At 43.1% G+C, this 23,163-nt stretch overlaps 1 protein-coding gene and 1 long non-coding RNA gene across 4 annotated transcripts; one reads left to right on the top strand and one right to left on the bottom strand.

The window, feature by feature from the left end:
- Window positions 1–3,527: 3,527 nt before the first annotated feature.
- LOC118401833 (uncharacterized) lies at window positions 3,528–8,183 on the bottom strand. Of its 2 annotated transcripts, none has more exons than XM_035799451.2 (3): window positions 8,015–8,183; window positions 5,911–6,032; window positions 3,528–5,661 (listed from the first exon to the last, which is right to left on the bottom strand). In XM_035799451.2, the coding sequence occupies exons 2-3, from the start codon at window positions 5,913–5,915 to the stop codon at window positions 4,221–4,223; spliced, it is 1,446 nt and encodes a 481-aa protein (XP_035655344.2). In that variant the 5' UTR covers window positions 5,916–6,032; window positions 8,015–8,183; the 3' UTR covers window positions 3,528–4,220. The 2 variants fall into 2 exon arrangements, with proteins under 2 accessions (XP_035655344.2, XP_035655345.2); XM_035799452.2 differs by having other exon boundaries at window positions 5,911–6,029; window positions 8,015–8,181.
- Window positions 7,278–15,258, top strand: LOC118401835 (uncharacterized). 2 transcript variants are annotated; one of them, XR_008077259.1, is made up of 4 exons: window positions 7,278–7,413; window positions 8,082–8,164; window positions 9,332–9,428; window positions 14,878–15,258. It is a non-coding gene; the product is annotated as an uncharacterized LOC118401835 (long non-coding RNA). The 2 variants fall into 2 exon arrangements; XR_004829368.2 differs by lacking the exon at window positions 14,878–15,258 and having other exon boundaries at window positions 9,332–10,125.
- Window positions 15,259–23,163: the final 7,905 nt, after the last annotated feature.

Genomic DNA, 23,163 nt, shown 5'->3' with positions numbered 1-23,163 from the left:
TCTTGTGTAAGACTTTTGCGAGCTTCCTTAAAGAAGAAGACTACACTTTAGACTGTCTTGTGGTTGTGCCTTCCTCAAGAGCACAACGGCAGACACCAGCAACCCTCCAGTTGCAGGTTCACGTCCACCAGATTTTTTCCATCAGCCCCATGATTCAAACCAGCAACCCCCCCCAGAAGTTAGCCTCCCCTCCAACCTCTAGGCTACATTACACGTGGCCCCATAGTTCAACAAGGTAACAAGAGACCCAGGGTTGAACTGACAACCTTCCAGTTACTGGCCTGTCTCTCTAGCCTCTTTAGGTTACTAAACATGCAGAACCATCTTCGTTACACTCCACCAGCCATTTCACCACCTCCACACAGACACCTATCTAGGTCACTTCACCAGATAAATAGACTGGTTTCTAGCCAAGGTCACCTGCAGGCCACAAGATTGTGTTACCCTGCTGGGCTTAAGCGTAGGCATTAGCTTCGGGAGCTAACACAATACTTACACACGTTTAACCACACCTACATCACTTTTCAGGTGCCATCCCCTGCTGCCTTGGAGGGGGATTCACAATTGAAATTGTATTTGAAATTGATAAAATACTTCAACCATTTGTTTGAGCCTGTCTGGAGTGCCGGATTGATGGGTTTTACACTCATGGGACTATTCCATAGGTTCCATTGCACCAGGCAAGCTCAATCATCAAGTACGGCTAGTTAGAGTATTTGAAATGTACTATTTACACACAGGTCTGGTTCCAACCCCTATGCTGCCATTGTGGCCTTGAGCAAGGCATATAAACCCTAAATTGCTAATGCTACCTGGGTAATGTTCTGAGGCCTACCCAGTGCTCACAGACTGTTGTGTGAATAGTGTGTCAGGGAGTTGGGTACGAGGACAGTAAAAACATGCATTTTGTACTGATAATTTAACAGCTATTCGTAGGAACTTTAATTTTGAGAATTCCTTACGAAGGATTCGGAATAAATGTGTTATGACTGTTGTAATTAATGAAACTGCAACACAAAGGTGTTATGACTGTTTTCATAAAGGTGTTATGACTGTTTTCATAAATGTGTTATGACTGTTTTCATAAAGGTGTTATGACTGTTTTCATGAAGGTGTTATGACTGTTTTCATAAATGTGTTATGACTGTTTTCATAAAGGTGTTATGACTGTTTCATAAAGGTGTTATGACTGTTTTCATAAAAGTGTTATGACTGTTTTCATAAAGGTGTTATTACTGTATTCATAAAAGTGTTATGACTGTTTTCATAAAGGTGTTATTACTGTTTTCATAAATGTGTTATGACTGTTTTCATAAATGTGTTATGACTCTTTTCATAAAGGTGTTATGACTGTTTTCATAAAGGTGTTATGACTGTTTTCATAAAGGTGTTATGACTGTTTTCATAAAGGTGTTATTACTGTTTTCATAAAAGTGTTATGACTGTTTTCATAAAGGTGTTATTACTGTTTTCATAAATGTGTTATGACTATTTTCATAAATGTGTTATGACTCTTTTAATAAAGGTGTTATGACTGGTTTAATAAATGTGTTATGACTATTTTCATAAAGGTGTTATGACTGTTTTCATAAAGGTGTTATGACTCTTTTCATAAAGGTGTTATGACTGGTTTAATAAATGTGTTATGACTGTTTTCATAAAGGTGTTATGACTGTTTTCATAAAGGTGTTATGACTCTTTTCATAAAGGTGTTATGACTCTTTTCATAAAGGTGTTATGACTCTTTTCATAAAGGTGTTATGACTCTTTTCATAAAGGTGTTATGACTCTTTTCATAAAGGTGTTATGACTCTTTTCATAAAGGTGTTATGACTCTTTTCATAAAGGTGTTATGACTGTTTTCATAAAGGTGTTATGTATACCCCTTCATATAATATGGTCCTGAGGGAATATGTGACATTATTTGATCACGTTATATCATGGCTGACCAGGGGCCTGTTGATGAGAACCTGAAAATCCTGACTCATTAGAAATACACACCTTTATCTAATAAATACAAGGCTCATATTAGGTTCTGAAAAATTATTTAATAATTTGACATGTTTCATTTATTTAACTGGGGTATGTCGGCTCCTAACTTTATATGCCTTTGATAATTCTAGCAACAAAAACAGAGTCATTATTAAAACTGTTTATTGAAAATATGTTTTGTAATTGGAGTAATGTTGTCTGCTATTTGGATGGTTTACTGTTGAGAAGTTACAACTACAATGTGAGAATGTGTATAGGACGTCACGCTTTGAGTACCACTTGAAATCAAATCAAATTGTATTGGTCTCATATACATATTTAGCAGATGTTAATGTGGGTATAGCAAAATGTGTTCCTAGCTCCAACAGTGCAGTAGTATGTAACAATTCACAACAACATATAAAATTAAAATAATGGAATTAAGAAATATCTAAGTATCAAAATATATTCTGATTCAGCTGATACCGAGACCCATCTCCTCATTGTTTTCACGAGCAGGGTAACCAAGGGGCCAGGGTTTCAGTCTCGAAGAACACTTTGACTGCATCTACAGCATTGTTTCGGGATTGCAGTTTAACTGAATCACGGCCGAGAAAGACAATTCCCACTGATGGCCCCATAGAGAAGTCAAATGAGAAAATTCCTAATAAGACACTTTAGTCATCACCTTTGCGCACAAAACATCCATTTAATTATTACAATTGTTTGTTGACGGAGAGCTGAAGATATTAAACAGAGTTCCCAGAGCATGTTCACGGCATACTGCTGTCTGTCCAGTGAGCACTGAGCTCTAGTGCAGGCGGAGTAATCCCAGTAAGAAAGATGACAGCAACCATGAAACGGTGTATGTGAACCTAAGTACGTACCTCAGTGATACTAACCCACATACTCAGTAGGTAATCAACGATTAATCAGACTAACTAGGTTTTCCCTTTTATCTGTGGATTAATTGTTGGAGTAGAGAAACACACAATTTTGTATGACTCTGGGTCAAAAATGTCTAAATGAAACTCAGCCCTGATGTGAGATAAATATAGTACTTTGTAACATCCAGTAGAGGGCAGTATATCACACAGATGTGGTTGGACCAGACGTATGCAACATGGGTTCCTGGGACCCACAATGTCTGCTGATTTTTCTCTTCTCCCTTTGACTGGCACTAAATGTACCTGATCCTTTAATACCAATGATTGGTCTGAGAGTGAAGTCATCAGGATTCCCTGGTCTAAATCAGTTGCTACATCACACTGTGGTTCATGGTGATGGAGTTCCCCATCGCTCTGGGCTGACCTTACATTATGTGTTTCACTTTCCTAAATGGTGGTTCAGGACTGGCTGGTGGGTAATGGCTGACTCCGCTTGCAAACAATAGTGTGAATATGGAAACCACTATAGACCGACTACTGATATGAGATTTGTCCAAAATCACCATTGTCCAGCTCCATCATAATCCCAGTCTATCTTTTCACACTCATCTTCCAGGAACATATCATTGAAGGGCTCAAGAGTGGATCCTGGGATGATTAAAACCACCATTTTGTTTGTTTTTCTTAGGTTTTTATTGTATATTTTCTCTGAATTTATCATCGTTTTTTTGTGTTTCCATTTTCATAGAATTTTCACAAAACACAAAAATGAACACCAACAAACAGAACCAACAAAAGCAGGTAGCATGGTGGTTTTAGAGCACTGGGCCAGCAACCCAGTAAGGTTACTGGTTCAAATCCTCAGGCCGCCAAGGTGGAAAAATCTGCCGTTCTGCCCTTGAGCATGGCAATTAACCCCCAACAACTGCTCCCCGGGCACCGATGACGTGGATTCAGAGCGATTGGGTAAAATGAGGAATATGCATTTTAGTTGAATGCATTCAGTTGTACAACTGACTAGGTATCCATTCTTTCCCTACAAAGGTCTCCCACCCATGATACATCAAACAGAAAAAAAGAGAAAAAGACTCTTTAATGTACTGAATGATTTGTCATGAGGACAGGTCAAGTCTCTCTCCCACACCAACAACCTGTAGTCATCCCCTCAAAATAGCAAAGAAAGAGGAACAGAAGGGATACCAGGTAACTTTTTGGGAACAGATTCCCTTTTACACTTCACACAGATGAACAATTAAAATACATCTAAATGAAAAACAGGGTATAGAAATGTTGTACAAAAGCAGTTACACAAGCAGTTAAAAATGAGAATATCAACGTCATATATCATGTTATCAGGTGAGCTCACCACTGGACAAGTCTCTCCCAGGGTGGAGTGCGTGCCTTTTCACCCCCAGATTTCTCCAGCATGAATCTGATCTGGACCCCAGGAGACATGGTCATACTAGACTCATACACATAGACATCATACCCAGGTATATCAGCCTGATGTGAGCCTTTTTCCTCAGAGAACTTTACAGCCCATTGCCAGGTGTTATAATCCAGGGTGCCTTCAGAAGAGTAGAACCCAACCCAGGAGTTATGGAACATTTTCTTCCAGGCAGTGAAGGATTTCTTTACATACAGACGAGCGCAGGCCTTTCCATCCTTTACGAAGAGCTGCAGACTGGCGTCATGTCCGTTAATATCAACAGGAATCTCTCGGTTGGCATCGTGAAACTCAGAACCTCTCCAGATCTCCTCTCCAGGTGGAGACCCAAACCCCAAGTAATTCCACCAATTGTTTACCTCCTTATGGAGCCGGACCTGGAGACCAGGGTTAAGGGGTACTAAGGTGTTATAGCTCCCAGAGGCTTTTCCCCCGACTGATGATCTGTTCAGCTCGCTCTTACTGTCACTGTTATTGTTCCTATGAAGAACCACCATTAAACCCTGGTCTAATAGCCTCTTGGGGATCCCACTCCAGATGATCCTGGCTTTTCCTCTATCTGTGGTTTTCACCTCAAGCTTAATCAATGCATTACCTTCATGCTTCAAGGTACTTTGTGATGTTACACGACATGACTGCGCCCTAAATGTAAAGGACAATACAAGAGTCAGAAGAAGTGCCAGACCAGGTGTCTGTCCCCAGATGTTTTCCAGTTCTTGCAGACTGTTGTGGTTGATCTCTACATTATATATACGTGGAATGTCATTTCGGTCAATGTTTGCGAGACGTTGGATTTGTGTTAAGAGGTTGAAACTGACAAGGTATGTATTGTCTGGATCATAGCCAGTTCCTGTGTTTCCATTTGGTGGATAGTGCTGTGTGACATAGACCTCATCTACTATGAACTGATTGGACTCTTCCTCCCTAACTCTGAGTATGACCCTGTCCCTGTTGTTCTCATGTCCCCTTGAGTTGTAGAATCTTTGAGTTACATAATCAGGAAGTGCCAAAGCACCGTTGTTGTTATTGTGAACAAGGTTCCCTAGTGAGTAGTAACTTTCACGTTGATGGGGAAGAATAGGTAATGGACGGGGATTATCTGCATTTCTATAGAAATGAAAGCCATAGTCTCTCCTGGCTGGGTTGAAATTGAGTCTCATGTTGCCATTGTTGTCATTGTAAATGTTGTTGGCTAGCCAGTGGAGCAGCATGAGGCCGTGTCGAGGAGAGGTGTGACCAAACTCTATTCCCTTGAGGTCCTTTATTGAACTAAGGGTTCCTCTGACAGCGCATACTGAGGTCAGAGACAGACACAAGATGAAACAACCCAGGATGCCCCTTCCAACCATGGTCGACCTAAGACAAAACAACGGTTGTGTCAACGTTTGGAATGATACCTGTAACTTATTTCTAGTGGTTGGTAATACATTACAGTTCCAATGCAGATATTTTCTATCAATATCAAATCATTTCTGGGTAACAATGAAGTTCCTTACTATAGTAGATTTCCATTAAAGTGGACAAAGGTAGCTTTTTAGCAAATAACAATCTCAAGCAAGAATTTTGGAGGCGCATAACTTGCGGGGGTAACGGGGGTATACTTACTTCATCAGCGTGCACTAAGTATATTATGCTCTCGCTATCTTCCTCTCTTTGTGGTGTTTGCTGAGGAGAGGTAGCTACAGGGCTCGAAATTAAGGGCGTCCGTCGGATTGTGTCTTTGTCTGCTGGACAATGAAAGAAAGTTGAACATGAGAAATATAATTGAACATGAGAGAAATGCTGGTTTCAATGGCATAAGGAAGTGTTTATAAAATAATTCCCTCAACATTTCTATGGTCTGATCTTGGTTAGGCTACTTTGAAACAAAGTAAGAAATGCCTCATAAAATGACATAAACCTCCATGTTTTAAATAACTATGTTCATGGTAAAAAAAGTTTCAAACGGCCTCCGCTCGGATTGCAAGGTGGGTGATGTGTGCACCAGGCACTGTCCTTTCTTTCTGTTTTGAACCTTTGATTTGACAAACATTCCTCAAGGATGTAAACAGAATTAAGCCTTTAAACGTTCATGTTAATTATCCTACATTATATCACCTAGACAACACTTTGAGATGTAGGCTAATTATTTATGTACAGGTAGCTGCCAAAATAAAGGAAGCACCAACATAAAGTTTCTTAATAGGGCACTGGGCCTCCACGAACAGCCAGAATAGCTTCAATGCACCTTGGCACCATTCTTCCACAAGAAATTCCATAATTGAGTGTTTTGTTGATGGTGGTGGAAAACGCCGTCTCAGGCAGCACTCCAGAACCTCCCGTAAGTGTTTAATTGGATTGAGATCTGGTGACACACACTTTAAAACCCCTTTGAGGCCCCTCTTTCAAAGTTACTGACATCTCTTCTTCTAGCCATGTAACCACAATAACGGGCAACTGGGCAATTTTATACATGACCCTAAACATGATGGGATGTTACTTGCGTATTAACTCAAGAACCACACCTGTGTGGAGGCACCTACTTTCAATGTACTTTGTGTCCTTCATTTACTCAAGTGTTTCCTTTATTTTATCAAACCGCAGCATCATATGATGCAAAATGGATCATAGGGGATGATTTCTGTATTTTGAAAGTTACACATCTTGAAAACTTGAGTGCTGACAAGAAAAATATTTGGGGACTGTACAATTCATAATAGACTGGTACTATGTGGTCAGCTAGCTAGCTATACCTATTGCCAGACAGTTAATAGATGATTTTGCTAATAAAAGCAGAATCTATCATGTTAAAAAGCTAACCCAATCATTGTTAAGACCAGCCATTATTAGGCAGTGTGGTAGTAAAGCATGTTGCACATTTACATCACACAGAGATTGGAACTATCGGTTCAACTCATCTTTGCTGCCTGTAGTCAAAACAAAAGAAATGTTGTTGCCTTCATTCTGATTTCATTTGGTTGTCATGGAGTTTGAAGACGTGGCAGTGATCAACAAAGACACAAAGCAGATTGAACCATGTTGCCATCTGTCATATCCACCAGGAGAAGCTGGCTCTCATAGACGGTAAAACAATATGCCTGTATTTCTGGCAGTGACAGGCATAAACAGGTATTTGGTGCATTTAAGTTGAAGATTGCTGATGTTCATTTGTACATTTATGACTAATGGGTTTTGTTACCTGTTTTAAAAAATATTTTTCAGTTTTGTACCTATGTATTGTATATTGTTTTTTTGTGGTGTGGTTATTTTGAATTGCACTGGCCCTTTAAAAAGGGTTCAGGACCAAAAAACAGTTAATGATCTGAAAATGTTGGTTTTTATAAATATCTGAAATAAATCAACAAATTTTCATTTTGGAGTGAAATGTCACTTTAATCTGACCTACCGGGTAAAAGATTATTGGCACCCTTGATAAAGATGAGCAAAAAGACTGCATAAAATAAATATGAATACTAAGCTATATTGTATGCAAAATCTGAAATTATATTAATTTATACTAATACAATTGCTCAGAGAATGAGATTTTCTAAAACAAGTAAAGCAAAACAATGTAAAAAAAGACAAGAGTATGGTCCCAACAAGTTTTTTAAACTATAAGGTTTTTTCTAAAATAACATTTGAAAACTTGTAAACATGATTAATACTGTATTGTAATGTGATGTAATAAGTCCTCACAACAAAAAAGTATTAATAATAATAATCATCTCACCTTCTTGTGCAGCCAAATACCATAATCTAGTCTTGACTGTGTTTGTTTCTCTCTTCTCTATCAACAGAACCCGAGAATGAAACTAACTAAACGGTGCTTCTTGTAGCCTACATACACATAACCAGTACACAGGGCAGATACAAAACAAGGGTAAGATAAACACAGTTTTACAAAGGCTGATCTGTGATGTCACTGGGTCACTCATGTTTCTATAGAAATGAAACTTATCCCTAGAGTGAATAAATTTCCCTTTCAGAACGCAGAAAATATAATGGGGCGGGATCTGAGAGTTTCTATAGAAATGAAAGCCATGCTTCTGGTACTAGGGATGGACATCCCGAATCTTTTCGGTGAGCCGGATCATTTGGCTACATTCAGCTAAAAGAGACATTTGGTTCCCAAACGACTCTTCGTTCAGTCGCGCTTAAAAAAAATGTACCTACGACTATTGCAATTGCAATCTCTCATGTAAAGCCTAAAAAGTTGCCTGCCATGATATCACGTGTGTTCACATACATTTTAACTGACCAAATGATTAGATGGCACTACAAAAATGTGTGGACCAGAATGAGGCTCTCTCCTCACTACCCATTGTTCTTGCAGTGAAGAATTACCATCTTCAGAGAATATTTTTATCTGCAGATAGCTGTCAGGAGGTCAACAAGTAGTAGTAACAGTATCAAAATCAGCGAGCCAAATGAACGGCTCTTTCACAAGTGATTCGGTTCCGAAAAGATCCGTTCAAAAAGAGCCATTTGTTCGCGAAACGACCCATCACTATCTTGTAGCCTACAGATACATAACCAGTACAATTGGATTTGCTCAACTCCTGCGCAATTTCTTCCGTCCTTTTGAAAAAAGTACAAGTTAAAACAGGATAGGCGGCGAGGAAAGGGAACGTGGATGAAAATGCGCTTGTGTGAGGGCCGTACGCTAGTGGACGGGTCCGTTGGCACGGCGTGTGCAGCGGTGGAAAAGAACAGAATTTCCCAACTTCGTGCAAATCACAAGCGGCAAACGCTGGCCAATGACCAATCATGTGGAGTGATTCCTATCATGAATATTACGCTCTGAGACTCAACGCTGGAGAGTTTCCCCAGAAAAGATGGCTAACAAAAATACTAGGGGGGACAGTTGAGTATGTTAGTTAATGTAGAGAAATGATTATGCATATTTTTTTGTCATAAAGTTAATTTACGAAAATGGCTATTTAGCAAGCTTGCTGACTGGCTCAAATTAGCCTGCTAGCTCGCTAACGTTACCTTTATGGGCATCTTGACATGAGTATGAAATTGTCATTTGTGTTTCATGTTTTAGGGTCTCCTGAGAAAACCATCAAACCAGGCTGTCGTCTTGTGGATGTAAAGAATCTAGCTAGCTAAAGCATTTACTGCAAAATTGAATGGACAATTTTGTAAGTTGGGCTTGCTGATATTTTCCATGCAATGCAGTTGAAGTAATGTAGTTAGCTAACTATTTTCTTGCTTTTTGTGTAGTGGAGGATAACAATAATTGTATGCCTATGGATGTGTAGCTAGCTATGTAGCCGATCTGTGTATGGAACCTAAAATGTTTGGTATAAATATTAGTTCAGAACAGTGTTTTTAATTGCTTCCACCAGTTAATCATTAATCCCCAATAAATATGCACATGATTGTTAAATGTCAATAGTACAATGTCAATATTAAATAGCTAGCTATGAACCTCAGCTATCATAGCTGGTTGTATTGACTTCAAGATACTCTGAAAAGCATAACATTATTTTATTTACCTTTATTTAACTAGGCAAGTCAGTTAAGAACAAATTCTTATTTTCAATGACAGCCTAGGAACAGTGGGTTAACTGCCTGTTCAGGGGCAGAATGACAGATTTGTACCTTGTCAGCTCAGGGGTTTGAACTTGCAACCTTCCGGTTACTAGTCCAACGCTCTAACCACTAGACTACCCTATTGATTGAGTAAAATGTAATAACTTTGTGCCAAGGATGCAAGTTGTACTGTAAATACATGTAGTTATTACCAAGCATGAGTTTCTGACATTGTAGCCTGTACATTGAATATATTCACTGATCATGTACTCTACCTTGGCAAATAAAGGTACGGGTCATGTATGAATGTCTGTGAGACATAGTTTTTCAGTCATATCCAATACCAGGAGTATTGTAAAGGGTTGCGCTGATCGAATCTGGTATCAGGATAAGTATGACACTGAGTCACCGATTTTATGCGATGTATTTTTTATTAGCTAAGCAATAAGTGGTCAATGCAATTTTCATATATATGGGTCCGCTGTAACACCACCCAGGGTAGAACAGAGAACTGGCCAACACCCTAAAGATATCTTCTGACAATACTCTGACATTGACTAACAAATAGCCTATCAAAATGTTGGAAATTATAAGCAGAAACATATCTCAATCAAGCAACAACAACAAATCCTGTCCCCCCTGTCCAAAAAATTGTTCTGCATACTGTAGCCTATAGCGCATTTTCTATATTTGCAGGTTAGGGTTGAGTGCAGGCCTCAGCTTTTCACTTTATCACATATTGTCGGACAGTTGCGGATAGGATATTAGCAATTGTGGGTAGGTGAACAAACAGCTGACCCGGGCACCACTCGTCCCCGGTGCTCTGCTCCAGAATCAGGCTGTCTTCGGGAGGTCCAGGGTGCCATCCCTGAGGACCAACGGCAGATTGCCGCTCTTCCTCCCAAAGCTGCCGACATCCACTAACCGGAAGAGGTAATTGGCATCCACAACCGCCAAGAGGACAATGGAAAATGTCCCCTTGTAGTTGTAGAACAGGGAGCTGGAGTTTAGGGGGGATTGCAAGACCACGAGCTTGCCATCCACTGATCCCAGACGATGAGGAAAGTTCCACCGTTCTTCAAAGCCAGTAGCTTTGGCCCTCCAGTCGTCCTTGGTTGGGACAGGCATGCATTCCCTAATGTGAACCTCTTGATGATGCACCCAACCTGCACAGTAACTGGAGGCAATGGTTTTGAAGTAATCTCCAGTTACAAGGTATCTGTAGTAATAAGGAAGATAATGTCAGACTTTTAGGTCACCAGGTCATTGTGGATTACTTCAGTATAATATCTTTCTTAACACATGATAACATTGTGCATGTACAGCATGTGACCACAGAATCATATGATGGATTGTAAAATAGGGCAGGGTTACACCTGTGTTGTGATACTAAGCTAGGTAGCTGGGTTGGTTATTGAATCACTACAAGGCTGCCGACTAGACCAGTTTGGTTGTCGTCTTTATTGACTTGTCACCTCACCATCATGAACCACACAGGTACTCTTTAGGGTTCTTTAATGAACTGTAGGGTGTGTTTTTTTTAGATGCACACACAAATACAGTTAAACATGCTGCAACTTGTCTTATTACTTCTGTGGATAATCGTGCACCATCCGTTCTCGGTCTTCACTGAAATTCACTGGCTGGAAGTGGGAGTTACAACTAGCAGGCTAAAGAGAATGTCTCTTGATTGGATAGAAAGTTAGGGGTGATTAACTGATGCACTGTCGGACTTTCTAACTAACGGGACAAACTAGGGGTGCATAGAAAAATACTAAATATGAAGGTCTGGCCTTTTCTACAAGGACAGCATCACAAATGAATATATACAGTGCATTCGGAAATGATTCAGAGCCCTTGACTATTTCCACCTTCTGTTACGTTACAGCCTTATTCTACATTTATTTTTTTGAATTCCTTCAATCTACACACAATACCTCATAATGACAAAGCTAAAACAGTTATTGAATTATTTTCAAATGAATAAAAAATCAAAAACTGATATCACATTTACGTAAGTATTCAGGCCCTTTACGCAGTACTTTGTTGAAGCACCTTTGGGAGCAATTACAACCTTGACTCTTCTTGGGTATGACGCTACAAGCTTGGCACACCTGTATTTGGGGACTTTCTCCCATTTTTCTCAATCTCTGTCAGGTTGGATTGGGATGTCGCTCTACAGCTATCTAGACATGTTTGATTGGGTTCAATTCCAGGCACTGGCTGGGCCAATCAAGGACATTGAGACTTGTCCCGAAGCTACTCCTGCATTGTCTTGGCTGTGTGCTTAGGGTTGTTGTCCTGTTGGAAGGTGAACTGGAGCAGGTTTTCATCGAGAGTTTTGCTCCGTTTATCCTCCCAGTCCCTGTCGCTGAAAAACATCCCAACATCGTGATACTGCCACCATGCTTCACCGTAGGGGTGGTGCCAGGTTTCTTTCAGATGTGACGCTTGGCATTCAGGCCAACTAGTTCAATCTTGGTTAAATCAGTCCAGAGAATCTTGCTTGTCATGTTCTAAGAGTCCTTGAGGTGCCTATTGGCAAACTCCAAGCAGGCTGTCATGTGCCTTTTACTGAGGAGTGGCTTCCGCCTGGCCACTCCACCATAAAGACCTGATTGGTGGAGGGCTGCAGAGATGGTTGTTATTCTGGAAGTTTCTTTCATCTCCATAGAGGAACTCTGGAGCTCTGCCAGAGGGACCAAGGTCCTTCTCCCCCGATTGCTCAGTTTAGCCGGGCGGCCAGCTCTAGGAAGAGTCTTGGTAGTTCCAAACTTCTACCATTTAAGAAATGGTACCTTTCCCCAGATCTGTGCCTCGACACAATCCTTTCTCAGAGCTCTACGGACAATTCCTTCGACCTCATGGCTTTGTTTCTGCTCTGACATGCACTGTCAACTGTGGGACCTTACTTAGACAGGTGTGTGCCCTTCCAAATCATGTCCAATCAATTCAATTTACCGCAGGTGGAATCCAATCAAGTTGTAGAAACATCTCAAGTCTCATAGCAAACGGTCTGAATACTTATGTCAATAATGTATCGTTTTTTAATTTGTAATAAATTAGCAAAAATGTCTAAAAAACTGTTTTTGCTATTGTCGTTATCGGGTATTGTGTGTAGATCGATGAGTAAAATATTAATGTAATCCATTTTAGAATAAGGCTGTAACTTAACAAAATGTGGAAAAGGGAAGGCGTCTGAATACTTTCTGAATGCACTGTAGATACCACAATACAACAGTAGCATCATTTTTACATTTACATTTAAGTCATTTAGCAGACGCTCTTATCCAGAGCGACTTACAAATTGGTGCATTCACCTTATGGCATCCAGTAGAACAGTCACTTTACAATAGTGCATCTAAATCTTAAAGGGGGGTGAGAAGGATTACTTACCCTATCCTAGGTATTCCTTAAAGAGGTGGGGTTTCAGGTGTCTCCGGAAGGTGGTGATTGACTCCGCTGTCCTGGCGTCGTGAGGGAGTTTGTTCCACCATTGGGGGGCCAGAGCAGCGAACAGTTTTGACAGGGCTGAGCGGGAACTGTACTTCCTCAGTGGTAGGGAGGCGAGCAGGCCAGAGGTGGATGAACGCAGTGCCCTTGTTTGGGTGTAGGGCCTGATCAGAGCCTGGAGGTACTGAGGTGCCGTTCCCCTCATAGCTCCGTAGGCAAGCACCATGGTCTTGTAGCGGATGCGAGCTTCAACTGGAAGCCAGTGGAGAGAGCGGAGGAGCGGGGTGACGTGAGAGAACTTGGGAAGGTTGAACACCAGACGGGCTGCGGCGTTCTGGATGAGTTGTAGGGGTTTAATGGCACAGGCAGGGAGCCCAGCCAACAGCGAGTTGCAGTAATCCAGACGGGAGATGACAAGTGCCTGGATTAGGACCTGCGCCGCTTCCTGTGTGAGGCAGGGTCGTACTCTGCGGATGTTGTAGAGCATGAACCTACAGGAACGGGCCACCGCCTTGATGTTAGTTGAGAACGACAGGGTGTTGTCCAGGATCACGCCAAGGTTCTTAGCGCTCTGGGAGGAGGACACAATGGAGTTGTCAACCGTGATGGCGAGATCATGGAACGGGCAGTCCTTCCCCGGGAGGAAAAGCAGCTCCGTCTTGCCGAGGTTCAGCTTGAGGTGGTGATCCGTCATCCACACTGATATGTCTGCCAGACATGCAGAGATGCGATTCGCCACCTGGTCATCAGAAGGGGGAAAGGAGAAGATTAATTGTGTGTCGTCTGCATAGCAATGATAGGAGAGACCATGTGAGGTTATGACAGAGCCAAGTGACTTGGTGTATAGCGAGAATAGGAGAGGGCCTAGAACAGAGCCCTGGGGACACCAGTGGTGAGAGCGCGTGGTGAGGAGACAGATTCTCGCCACGCCACCTGGTAGGAGCGACCTGTCAGGTAGGACGCAATCCAGCGTGGGCCGCGCCGGAGATGCCCAACTCGGAGAGGGTGGAGAGGAGGATCTGATGGTTCACAGTATCGAAGGCAGCCGATAGGTCTAGAAGGATGAGAGCAGAGGAGAGAGAGTTAGCTTTAGCAGTGCGGAGCGCCTCCGTGATACAGAGAAGAGCAGTCTCAGTTGAATGACTAGTCTTGAAACCTGACTGATTAGGATCAAGAAGGTCATTCAGAGAGAGATAGCGGGAGAGCTGGCCAAGGACGGCACGTTCAAGAGTTTTGGAGAGAAAAGAAAGAAGGGATACTGGTCTGTAGTTGTTGACATCGGAGGGATCGAGTGTAGGTTTTTTCAGAAGGGGTGCAACTCTCGCTCTCTTGAAGACGGAAGGGACGTAGCCAGCGGTCAGGGATGAGTTGATGAGCGAGGTGAGGTAAGGGAGAAGGTCTCCGGAAATGGTCTGGAGAAGAGAGGAGGGGATAGGGTCAAGCGGGCAGTCACCTCAAATATGTCATCAATACACATTTGTCAATTAATCCCATAAAGAATGTATTTTATTGTAGCCTATGAAAAATGTTGTGTTACAATGCTATTTGTTACTGTTCTGATCTAGTCATAGGCTATTGTCATGTCTTCCCTTGCAATGTAAGGTCCTATCCTGGACAGCAGATCATCAAACTGGGCTTTATCAAGCCTGAACTGGCCCTGGAACATCACATTGTAGAACCGCAGCTCCTGCACCAGATGGTACTCTCCACACCGGCAGCAGGCCATCAGGATGGGGAACCCACATGGAGCGCCGTCGCCGCAGGTTCCACCATTGATAGATCGTCTCAATATCCAGTAGTGTTCTTCAGTTTGCGATTCATCATGGAAATATAGATATGAAGATGTAATAACTTTTTATAGGCAAATACTCTCCCTCCAAAAATCTAAATATTACCTGGAAGACAGGTCATTTGGTGTCATGGTGTCAATTATTTTGAATTTCAAAAATGTGCCTATTATATGCAAATAAACAATTAAATACATTTTCTGATTTTAAACAGTTTTTATTAATAATTTAAAAAAGCTTCAATGCCTATGAATCTGAGAATAAATTCATGAAACGGAGAAAGGATTAAAATATTTACCCATTTCTTACCCAGAATGTCATAAACTTGCTATGCTGAATTCTTGATGCACCACCGAATGAATGTGCTGGTATATGCCGCCAGCATACCCACATCGGCAAATCAAATCAAATCAAATCAAATCAAATTTTATTTGTCACATACACATGGTTAGCAGATGTTAAATGCGAGTGTAGCGAAATGCTTGTGCTTCTAGTTCCGACAATGCAGTGATAACCAACAAGTAATCTAACTAACAATTCCAAAACTACTGTCTTATACACAGTGTAAGGGGATAAGGAATATGTACATAAGGATATATGAACGAGTGATGGTACAGAGCAGCATACAGTAGATGGTATCGAGTACAGTATATACATATGAGATGAGTGTGTAGACAAAGTAAACAAAGTGGCATAGTTAAAGTGGCTAGTGATACATGTGTTACATAAGGATGCAGTCGATGATGTAGAGTACAGTATATACATATGCATATGAGATGAATAATGTAGGGTAAGTAACATTATATAAGGTAGCATTGTTTAAAGTGGCTAGTGATATATTTACATAATTCCCATCAATTCCCATTATTAAAATGGCTGGAGTTGGGTCAGTGTCAATGACAGTGTGTTGGCAGCAGCCACTCACTGTTAGTGGTGGCTGTTTAACAGTCTGATGGCCTTGAGATAGAAGCTGTTTTTCAGTCTCTCGGTCCCAGCTTTGATGCACCTGTACTGACCTCGCCTTCTGGATGATAGCGGGGTGAACAGGCAGTGGTTCGGGTGGTTGATGTCCTTGATGATCTTTATGGCCTTCCTGTAACAACGGGTGGTGTAGGTGTCCTGGAGGGCAGGTAGTTTGCCCCCGGTGATGCGTTGTGCAGTCCTCACTACCCTCTGGAGAGCCTTACGGTTGAGGGCGGAGCAGTTGCCGTACCAGGCGGTGATACAGCCCGCCAGGATGCTCTCGATTGTGCATCTGTAGAAGTTTGTGAGTGCTTTTGGTGACAAGCCGAATTTCTTCAGCCTCCTGAGGTTGAATAGGCGCTGCTGCGCCTTCTTCACGACGCTGTCAGTGTGAGTGGACCAATTCAGTTTGTCTGTGATGTGTATGCCGAGGAACTTAAAACTAGCTACCCTCTCCACTACTGTTCCATCGATGTGGATAGGGGGTGTTCCCTCTGCTGTTTCCTGAAGTCCACAATCATCTCCTTAGTTTTGTTGACGTTGAGTGTGAGGTTATTTTCCTGACACCACACTCCGAGGGCCCTCACCTCCTCCCTGTAGGCCGTCTCGTCGTTGTTGGTAATCAAGCCTACCACTGTTGTGTCGTCCGCAAACTTGATGATTGAGTTGGAGGCGTGCGTGGCCACGCAGTCGTGGGTGAACAGGGAGTACAGGAGAGGGCTCAGAACGCACCCTTGTGGGGCCCCGTGTTGAGGATCAGCGGGGAGGAGATGTTGTTGCCTACCCTCACCACCTGGGGGCGGCCCGTCAGGAAGTCCAGTACCCAGTTGCACAGGGCGGGGTCGAGACCCAGGGTCTCGAGCTTGATGACGAGCTTGGAGGGTACTATGGTGTTGAATGCCGAGCTGTAGTCGATGAACAGCATTCTCACATAGGTATTCCTCTTGTCCAGGTGGGTTAGGGCAGTGTGCAGTGTGGTTGAGATTGCATCGTCTGTGGACCTATTTGGGCGGTAAGCAAATTGGAGTGGGTCTAGGGTGTCAGGTAGGGTGGAGGTGATATGGTCCTTGACTAGTCTCTCAAAGCACTTCATGATGACGGAAGTGAGTGCTACGGGGCGGTAGTCGTTTAGCTCAGTTACCTTAGCTTTCTTGGGAACAGGAACAATGGTGGCCCTCTTGAAGCATGTGGGAACAGCAGACTGGTATAGGGATTGATTGAATATGTCCGTAAACACACCGGCCAGCTGGTCTGCGCATGCTCTGAGGGCGCGGCTGGGGATGCCGTCTGGGCCTGCATCCTTGCGAGGGTTAACACGTTTAAATGTCTTACTCACCTCGGCTGCAGTGAAGGAGAGACCGCATGTTTCCGTTGCAGGCCGTGTCAGTGGCACTGTATTGTCCTCAAAGCGGGCAAAAAAGTTATTTAGTCTGCCTGGGAGCAAGACATCCTGGTCCGTGACTGGGCTGGATTTCATCTTGTAGTCCGTGATTGACTGTAGACCCTGCCACATGCCTCTTGTGTCTGAGCCGTTGAATTGAGATTCCACTTTGTCTCTGTACTGACGCTTAGCTTGTTTAATAGCCTTGCGGAGGGAATAGCTGCACTGTTTGTATTCAGTCATGTTGCCAGACACCTTGCTCTGATTAAAAGCAGTGGTTCGCGCTTTCAGTTTCACGCGAATGCTGCCATCAATCCACGGTTTCTGGTTAGGGAATGTTTTTATCGTTGCTATGGGAACGACATCTTCGACGCACGTTCTAATGAACTCGCACACCGAATCAGCGTATTCGTCAATATTCCCATCTGACGCAATACGAAACATGTCCCAGTCCACGTGATGGAAGCAGTCTTGGAGTGTAGAGTCAGCTTGGTCTGACCAGCGTTGGACAGACCTCAGCGTGGGAGCCTCTTGTTTTAATTTCTGCCTGTAGGCAGGGATCAGCAAAATGGAGTCGTGGTCAGCTTTTCCGAAAGGGGGCGGGGCAGGGCCTTATATGCGTCGCGGAAGTTAGAGTAACAATGATCCAAGGTTTTACCACCCCTGGTTGCGCAATCGATATGCTGATAAAATTTAGGGAGTCTTGTTTTCAGATTGGCTTTGTTAAAATCCCCAGCTACAATGAATGCAGCCTCCGGATAAATGTTTTCCAGTTTGCAAAGAGTTAAATAAAGTTCGTTCAGAGCCATCGATGTGTCTGCTTGGGGGATATATACGGCTGTGATTATAATCGAAGAGAATTCTCTTGGAAGATAATGCGGTCTACATTTGATTGTGAGGAATTCTAAATCAGGTGAACAGAAGGATTTGAGTTCCTGTATGTTTCCTTCATCACACCATGTCCCGTTAGTCATGAGGCATACGCCCCCGCCACTCTTCTTACCAGAGAGATGTTTGTTTCTGTCCGCGCGATGCGTGGAGAAACCCGTTGGCTGCACCGCCCTGGATAGCGTCAGGTGGCAATTTATCGTGTGCTAGTGTACACGAGCCATGTGTCACGTTCTGACCTGTATTTCCTTTGTTTTGTCTTTATTTAGTATGGTCAGGGCGTGAGTTGGGGTGGACAGTCTATGTTTGTTTTTCCATGTTTGGTTTCTGTTTCGGCCTGGTATGGTTCTCAATCAGAGGCAGGTGTCGTTAGTTGTCTCTGATTGAGAATCATACTTAGGTAGCCTGGGTTTCACTGTTGGTTTGTGGGTGTTTGTTTCCGTGTGTGTTTGTCGCCACACGGTACTGTTTCGGTTTCGTTTCTTCACGTTTCTTTTGTTATTTTTGTATTCAGTGTTCAGTGCTTTCTTTGATTAAAGTTATGGACACTTACCAAGCTGCATCTTGGTCCGATCCTTACTCCTCTTCAGACGAAGAGGAGATCTGCCGTTACACCGTGAAACTCTCGTTCTTCACTTGAGCGTCATCAGGCAAATGACGTTTCCGGGGGTGAACCCCAAAATAAATGTGTAAGGTGATCAAAACAAATGACGTTAGTTGTGCAAGACATTTTATAGATAAACCATCAGTAAACTCATCAAAAAAAGGAACATCCCTTTTCCAGGAAACGGTCTTTCAAAGATCATTTGTAAAATTCCAAATAACTTCAGATTTTTATTGTGAATGGTTTAAACACCGTTTCCCATGCTTGTTCAATGAACCATAAGCAATTAATGAACATGCACCTCTGGAACAGTCGTTAAAACACTAACAGCTTACAGACAGTAGGCAATTAAGGTCACAGTTATGAAAACTTAGGACACGAAAGAGGCCTTTCTACTGACTCTGAAAAACACCAAAAGAAAGATGCCCAGGGTCCCTGCTCATATGCGTGAACTTGCCTTAGGTATGCTGCAAGTTGGCATGAGGACTGCAGATGTGGCCAGGGCAATCATTGCAATGTCCATACTGTGAGACGCCTAACACAGCATTACAGGGAGACAGGACGGACAGCTGATCGTCCTCGCAGTGGCAGACCACGTGTAACACCTGCACAGGATTGGTACATCCGAACATCACACCTGCGGGACAGGTACAGGATGGCATCAACTGCCCAAGTTACACCAGGAACGCACAATCCCTTCATCAGTGCTCAGACTGTCAGCAATTTTTTTATTTGATTAACCTCTCCAGAAGTAAGTCTCTCACTGTTGCCGCCTGCTATCGACCCCCCTCCGCTCCCAGCTGTGCCCTGGACACCACTTGTGAATTGATCGCCCCCCCCATCTAGCTTCAGAGTTCGTTCTGTTAGGTGAACTAAACTGGGATATGCTTAACATCCTGGCAGTCCTACAATCTAAGCTAGATGCCCTCAATCTCACACAAATCATCAAGGAACTCACCAGGTACAACCCTAAATCTGTAAACATGGGCACCCTCATAGACATTATCCTGACCAACTGACCAATTATCCTGGCCAATTATCCTGCCCTCCAAATACACTGCTGTTTTCAATCAGGATCTCAGCAATCACTGCCTCATTGCCTGTATCCGCTATGGGTCCTCGGTCAAACGACCACCCCTCATCACTGTCAAACGCTCCCTAAAACACTTCTACAAGCAGGCCTTTCTAATCGACCTGGCCCGGGTATCCTGGAAGGATATTGACCTCATCCGTCGAGGATGCCTGGTCAATCTTTAAAAGTAATTTCCTCACCATCTTAGATAAGCATGCCCCGTTCAGGAAATGCAGAACTAAGAACAGATATAGCCCTTGGTTCACTCCAGACCTGACTGCCCTTGGCCAGCACAAAAACATCATTTGGCGGACTGCAATAGCATCGAATAGTTCCCACGATATGCAACTGTTCAGGGAAGTCAGGAACCAATACACAAAGTCAGTCAGGAAAGCAAAGGCTAGCTTTTTCAAGCAGAAATGTGCATCCTGTAGCTCTAACTCCAGAATGTTTTGGGGACACTGTAAAGTCCATGGAGAACAAGAGCACCTCCTCCCAGCTGCCCACTGCACTGAGGCAAGGTAACATGGTCACCACTGAATCCATAAATCCATAATAATCGAAAATTTCAATAAGCATTTCTCAACCATGCCATGCCTTCCTCCTGGCAACTCCAACCCCGGCCAACAGCTCCGCCTCCAGAGTGCAGTGTGTCAAATCGGAGGGCATGTTGTCCGGACCTCTGGCAGTCTCTATGGGGGTACCACAGGGTTCAATTCTTGGGCCGACTCTTTTCTCTGTATATATCAATGATGTCGCTCTTGCTGCGGGTGATTCCCTGATCCACCTCTACGCAGACGACACCATTCTGTATAGTTATGGCTCTTCCTTGGACACTGTGCTAACTAACCTCCAAACGAGCTTCAATGCCAGACAACACTCCTTCCGTGGCCTCCAACTGCTCTTAAATGCTAGTAAAACCAAATTATGCTTTTCAACCATTCCCTGCCCGCACCCGCCTAGAATATGTGGACAACTCTAAATATCTAGGTGTTTGGCTAGACTGTAAACTCTCCTTCCAGACGCATATTAATTATCTCCAATCCAAAATCAAATCTCGAATCGGGCTTTCTATTTCGCAACAAAGCCTCCTTCACTCACGCCTCTAAACTTACCATAGTGAAACTGACTATCCTACCTATCCTCATCTTCGGCGATGTCATCTACAAAATAGCTTCCAACACTCTACTCAGCAAACTGGATGCAGTCTATCACAGTGCCATCGCTTTGTTACCAAAGCGCCTTATACCACCCACCACTGCGACCTGTATGCTCTAGTCGGCTGGCCCTCGCTACATATTCCTCGCCGCACCCACTGGTTCCAGGTCATCTATAAGTCTATGCTAGGTAAAGCTCCGCCTTATCTCAGATCACTGGTCAAGATAACAACACCCACCCGTAGCACACGTTCCAGCAGGTATATCTCACTGATCATCCCTAAAGCCAACACCTCATTTGACCGCCTTTCCTTACAGTTCTCTGCTGCCAGTGACTGGAACGAATTGCAAAAATCGCTGAAGTTGGAGACTTTTATTTCCCTCATCAACTTTAAACATCAACTATCTGAGCAGGTAACCGATCACTGCAACTGTACATCGTCCACCTGTAAATAGCCCACCCAATCTACCTACCTCATCCCCATACTGTTTTTATTTAATTTACTTTTCTGCTCTTTGCACTCCAGTATCTCTACTTGCACATCATCATCTGCTCATTAAGTTGCTAAATTATAATTATTCGCTCCTATGGCCTATTTATTGCCTACCTCCTCATGCCTTTTGCACACACTGTATATAGACTTTCTTTTTCTACTGTGTCATTGACTTGTTTATTGTGTTATTGGCTTGTTTATTGTTTATTCCATGTGTAACTCTGTGTTGTTGTCTGTGTCACACTGCTTTGCTTTATCTTGGCCAGGTCGCAGTTGCAAATGAGAACTTGTTCTCAACTAGTCTACTTGGTTAAATAAAGGTGAAAATAAATAAAAATAGGCTGAGAGAGGCTGGACTGAGGGCTTGTATACCTGTTGTAAGGCAGGTCCTCACCAGACATCACCGGCAACAGCGTCGCCTATATGCACAAACCGACTGTCGCTGAACCAGACAGGACTGGCAAAAATTGTTCTTCACTGATGAGTCACGTTTTTGTCTCACCAGGGGTGATGGTCGGATTCGCGTTTATCGTCGAAGGAATGAGCATTACACCTAGGCCTGTACTGGAGGGTCCGTCATGGTCTGAGGCGGTGTGTCACAGCATCATCGGACTGAGCTTGTTGCCATTGCAGGCAATCTCAACGCTGTGCGTTACGTGGAAGACATCCTCCTCCCTCATGTGGTACCCTTCCTGCAGGCTCATCCTGACATGACCCTTCAGCATGACAATGCCACCAGCCATACTGCTCGTTCTGTGCGTGATTTCCTGCAAGACAGGAATGTCAGTGTCGGTCACAGAGGACAGAGGAGAGAGAATGTAGAGGATGGACTTTTTCCCAAATGGGAAAAGGCCAATGTGCAGATACAATTTAAGGGTCAACAAGGGTCAGCAACACTGAGTTAATCAAAGATTTCTAAAGTGAACAGCAAACTTGGTTTTAAAAAACAGATGAAGCAACACCTCACGGTATAACTCCTCTCCCCTATTTGATCTAGATATTGTGTGTATGTGCTGATATGTAGGCAATGTGTGAAGTTTGAAATGTAGTTCTGTCCTTCAGCTGTCCTTGTCTATGAATGTTCTGTCTTATTTCATGTTTTGTGTGGATCCCTGGAAGAGTAGCTGCTGCTATCGCAACAGCTAATGAGGATCCTAATATAATAGACCAAAAAAAGAATCACATACTCCTAACTAAAGATAAGTTTAATTTCTGATGAAACATGAGTGACCCAGTGACATCATAGAAAGGGATAGTTAAGATGGCACCATAGATGATGGATGATGTTTTACATGCCAGTAACCAATTGTGCAATTTTGTTCGTTTTTTTGCGTTGTTTATAACTTTTTTAAAACTTATTTTGTACATAATGTTGCTGCTACCGTCTCTTATGACCGAAAATAACTTCTGGACATCAGATCTGGGATTACTCACCACGAACTGGAAGAAGCTTTTTCCTTTGAAGAGTCCGACGAGAAAGAAATACTTGTCTCCCAGGAACAGGCCCAGATCCCCGTCATTTGCATGAAGAAAAGACAGAGG

Source organism: Oncorhynchus keta, chromosome 23 (assembly GCF_023373465.1).
Source record: "Oncorhynchus keta strain PuntledgeMale-10-30-2019 chromosome 23, Oket_V2, whole genome shotgun sequence".
Taxonomy (NCBI): domain Eukaryota; kingdom Metazoa; phylum Chordata; class Actinopteri; order Salmoniformes; family Salmonidae; genus Oncorhynchus; species Oncorhynchus keta.
The sequence above is the reverse complement of the archived record's forward strand: the minus strand, read 5'-3'. Positions and strand labels throughout refer to the sequence as shown.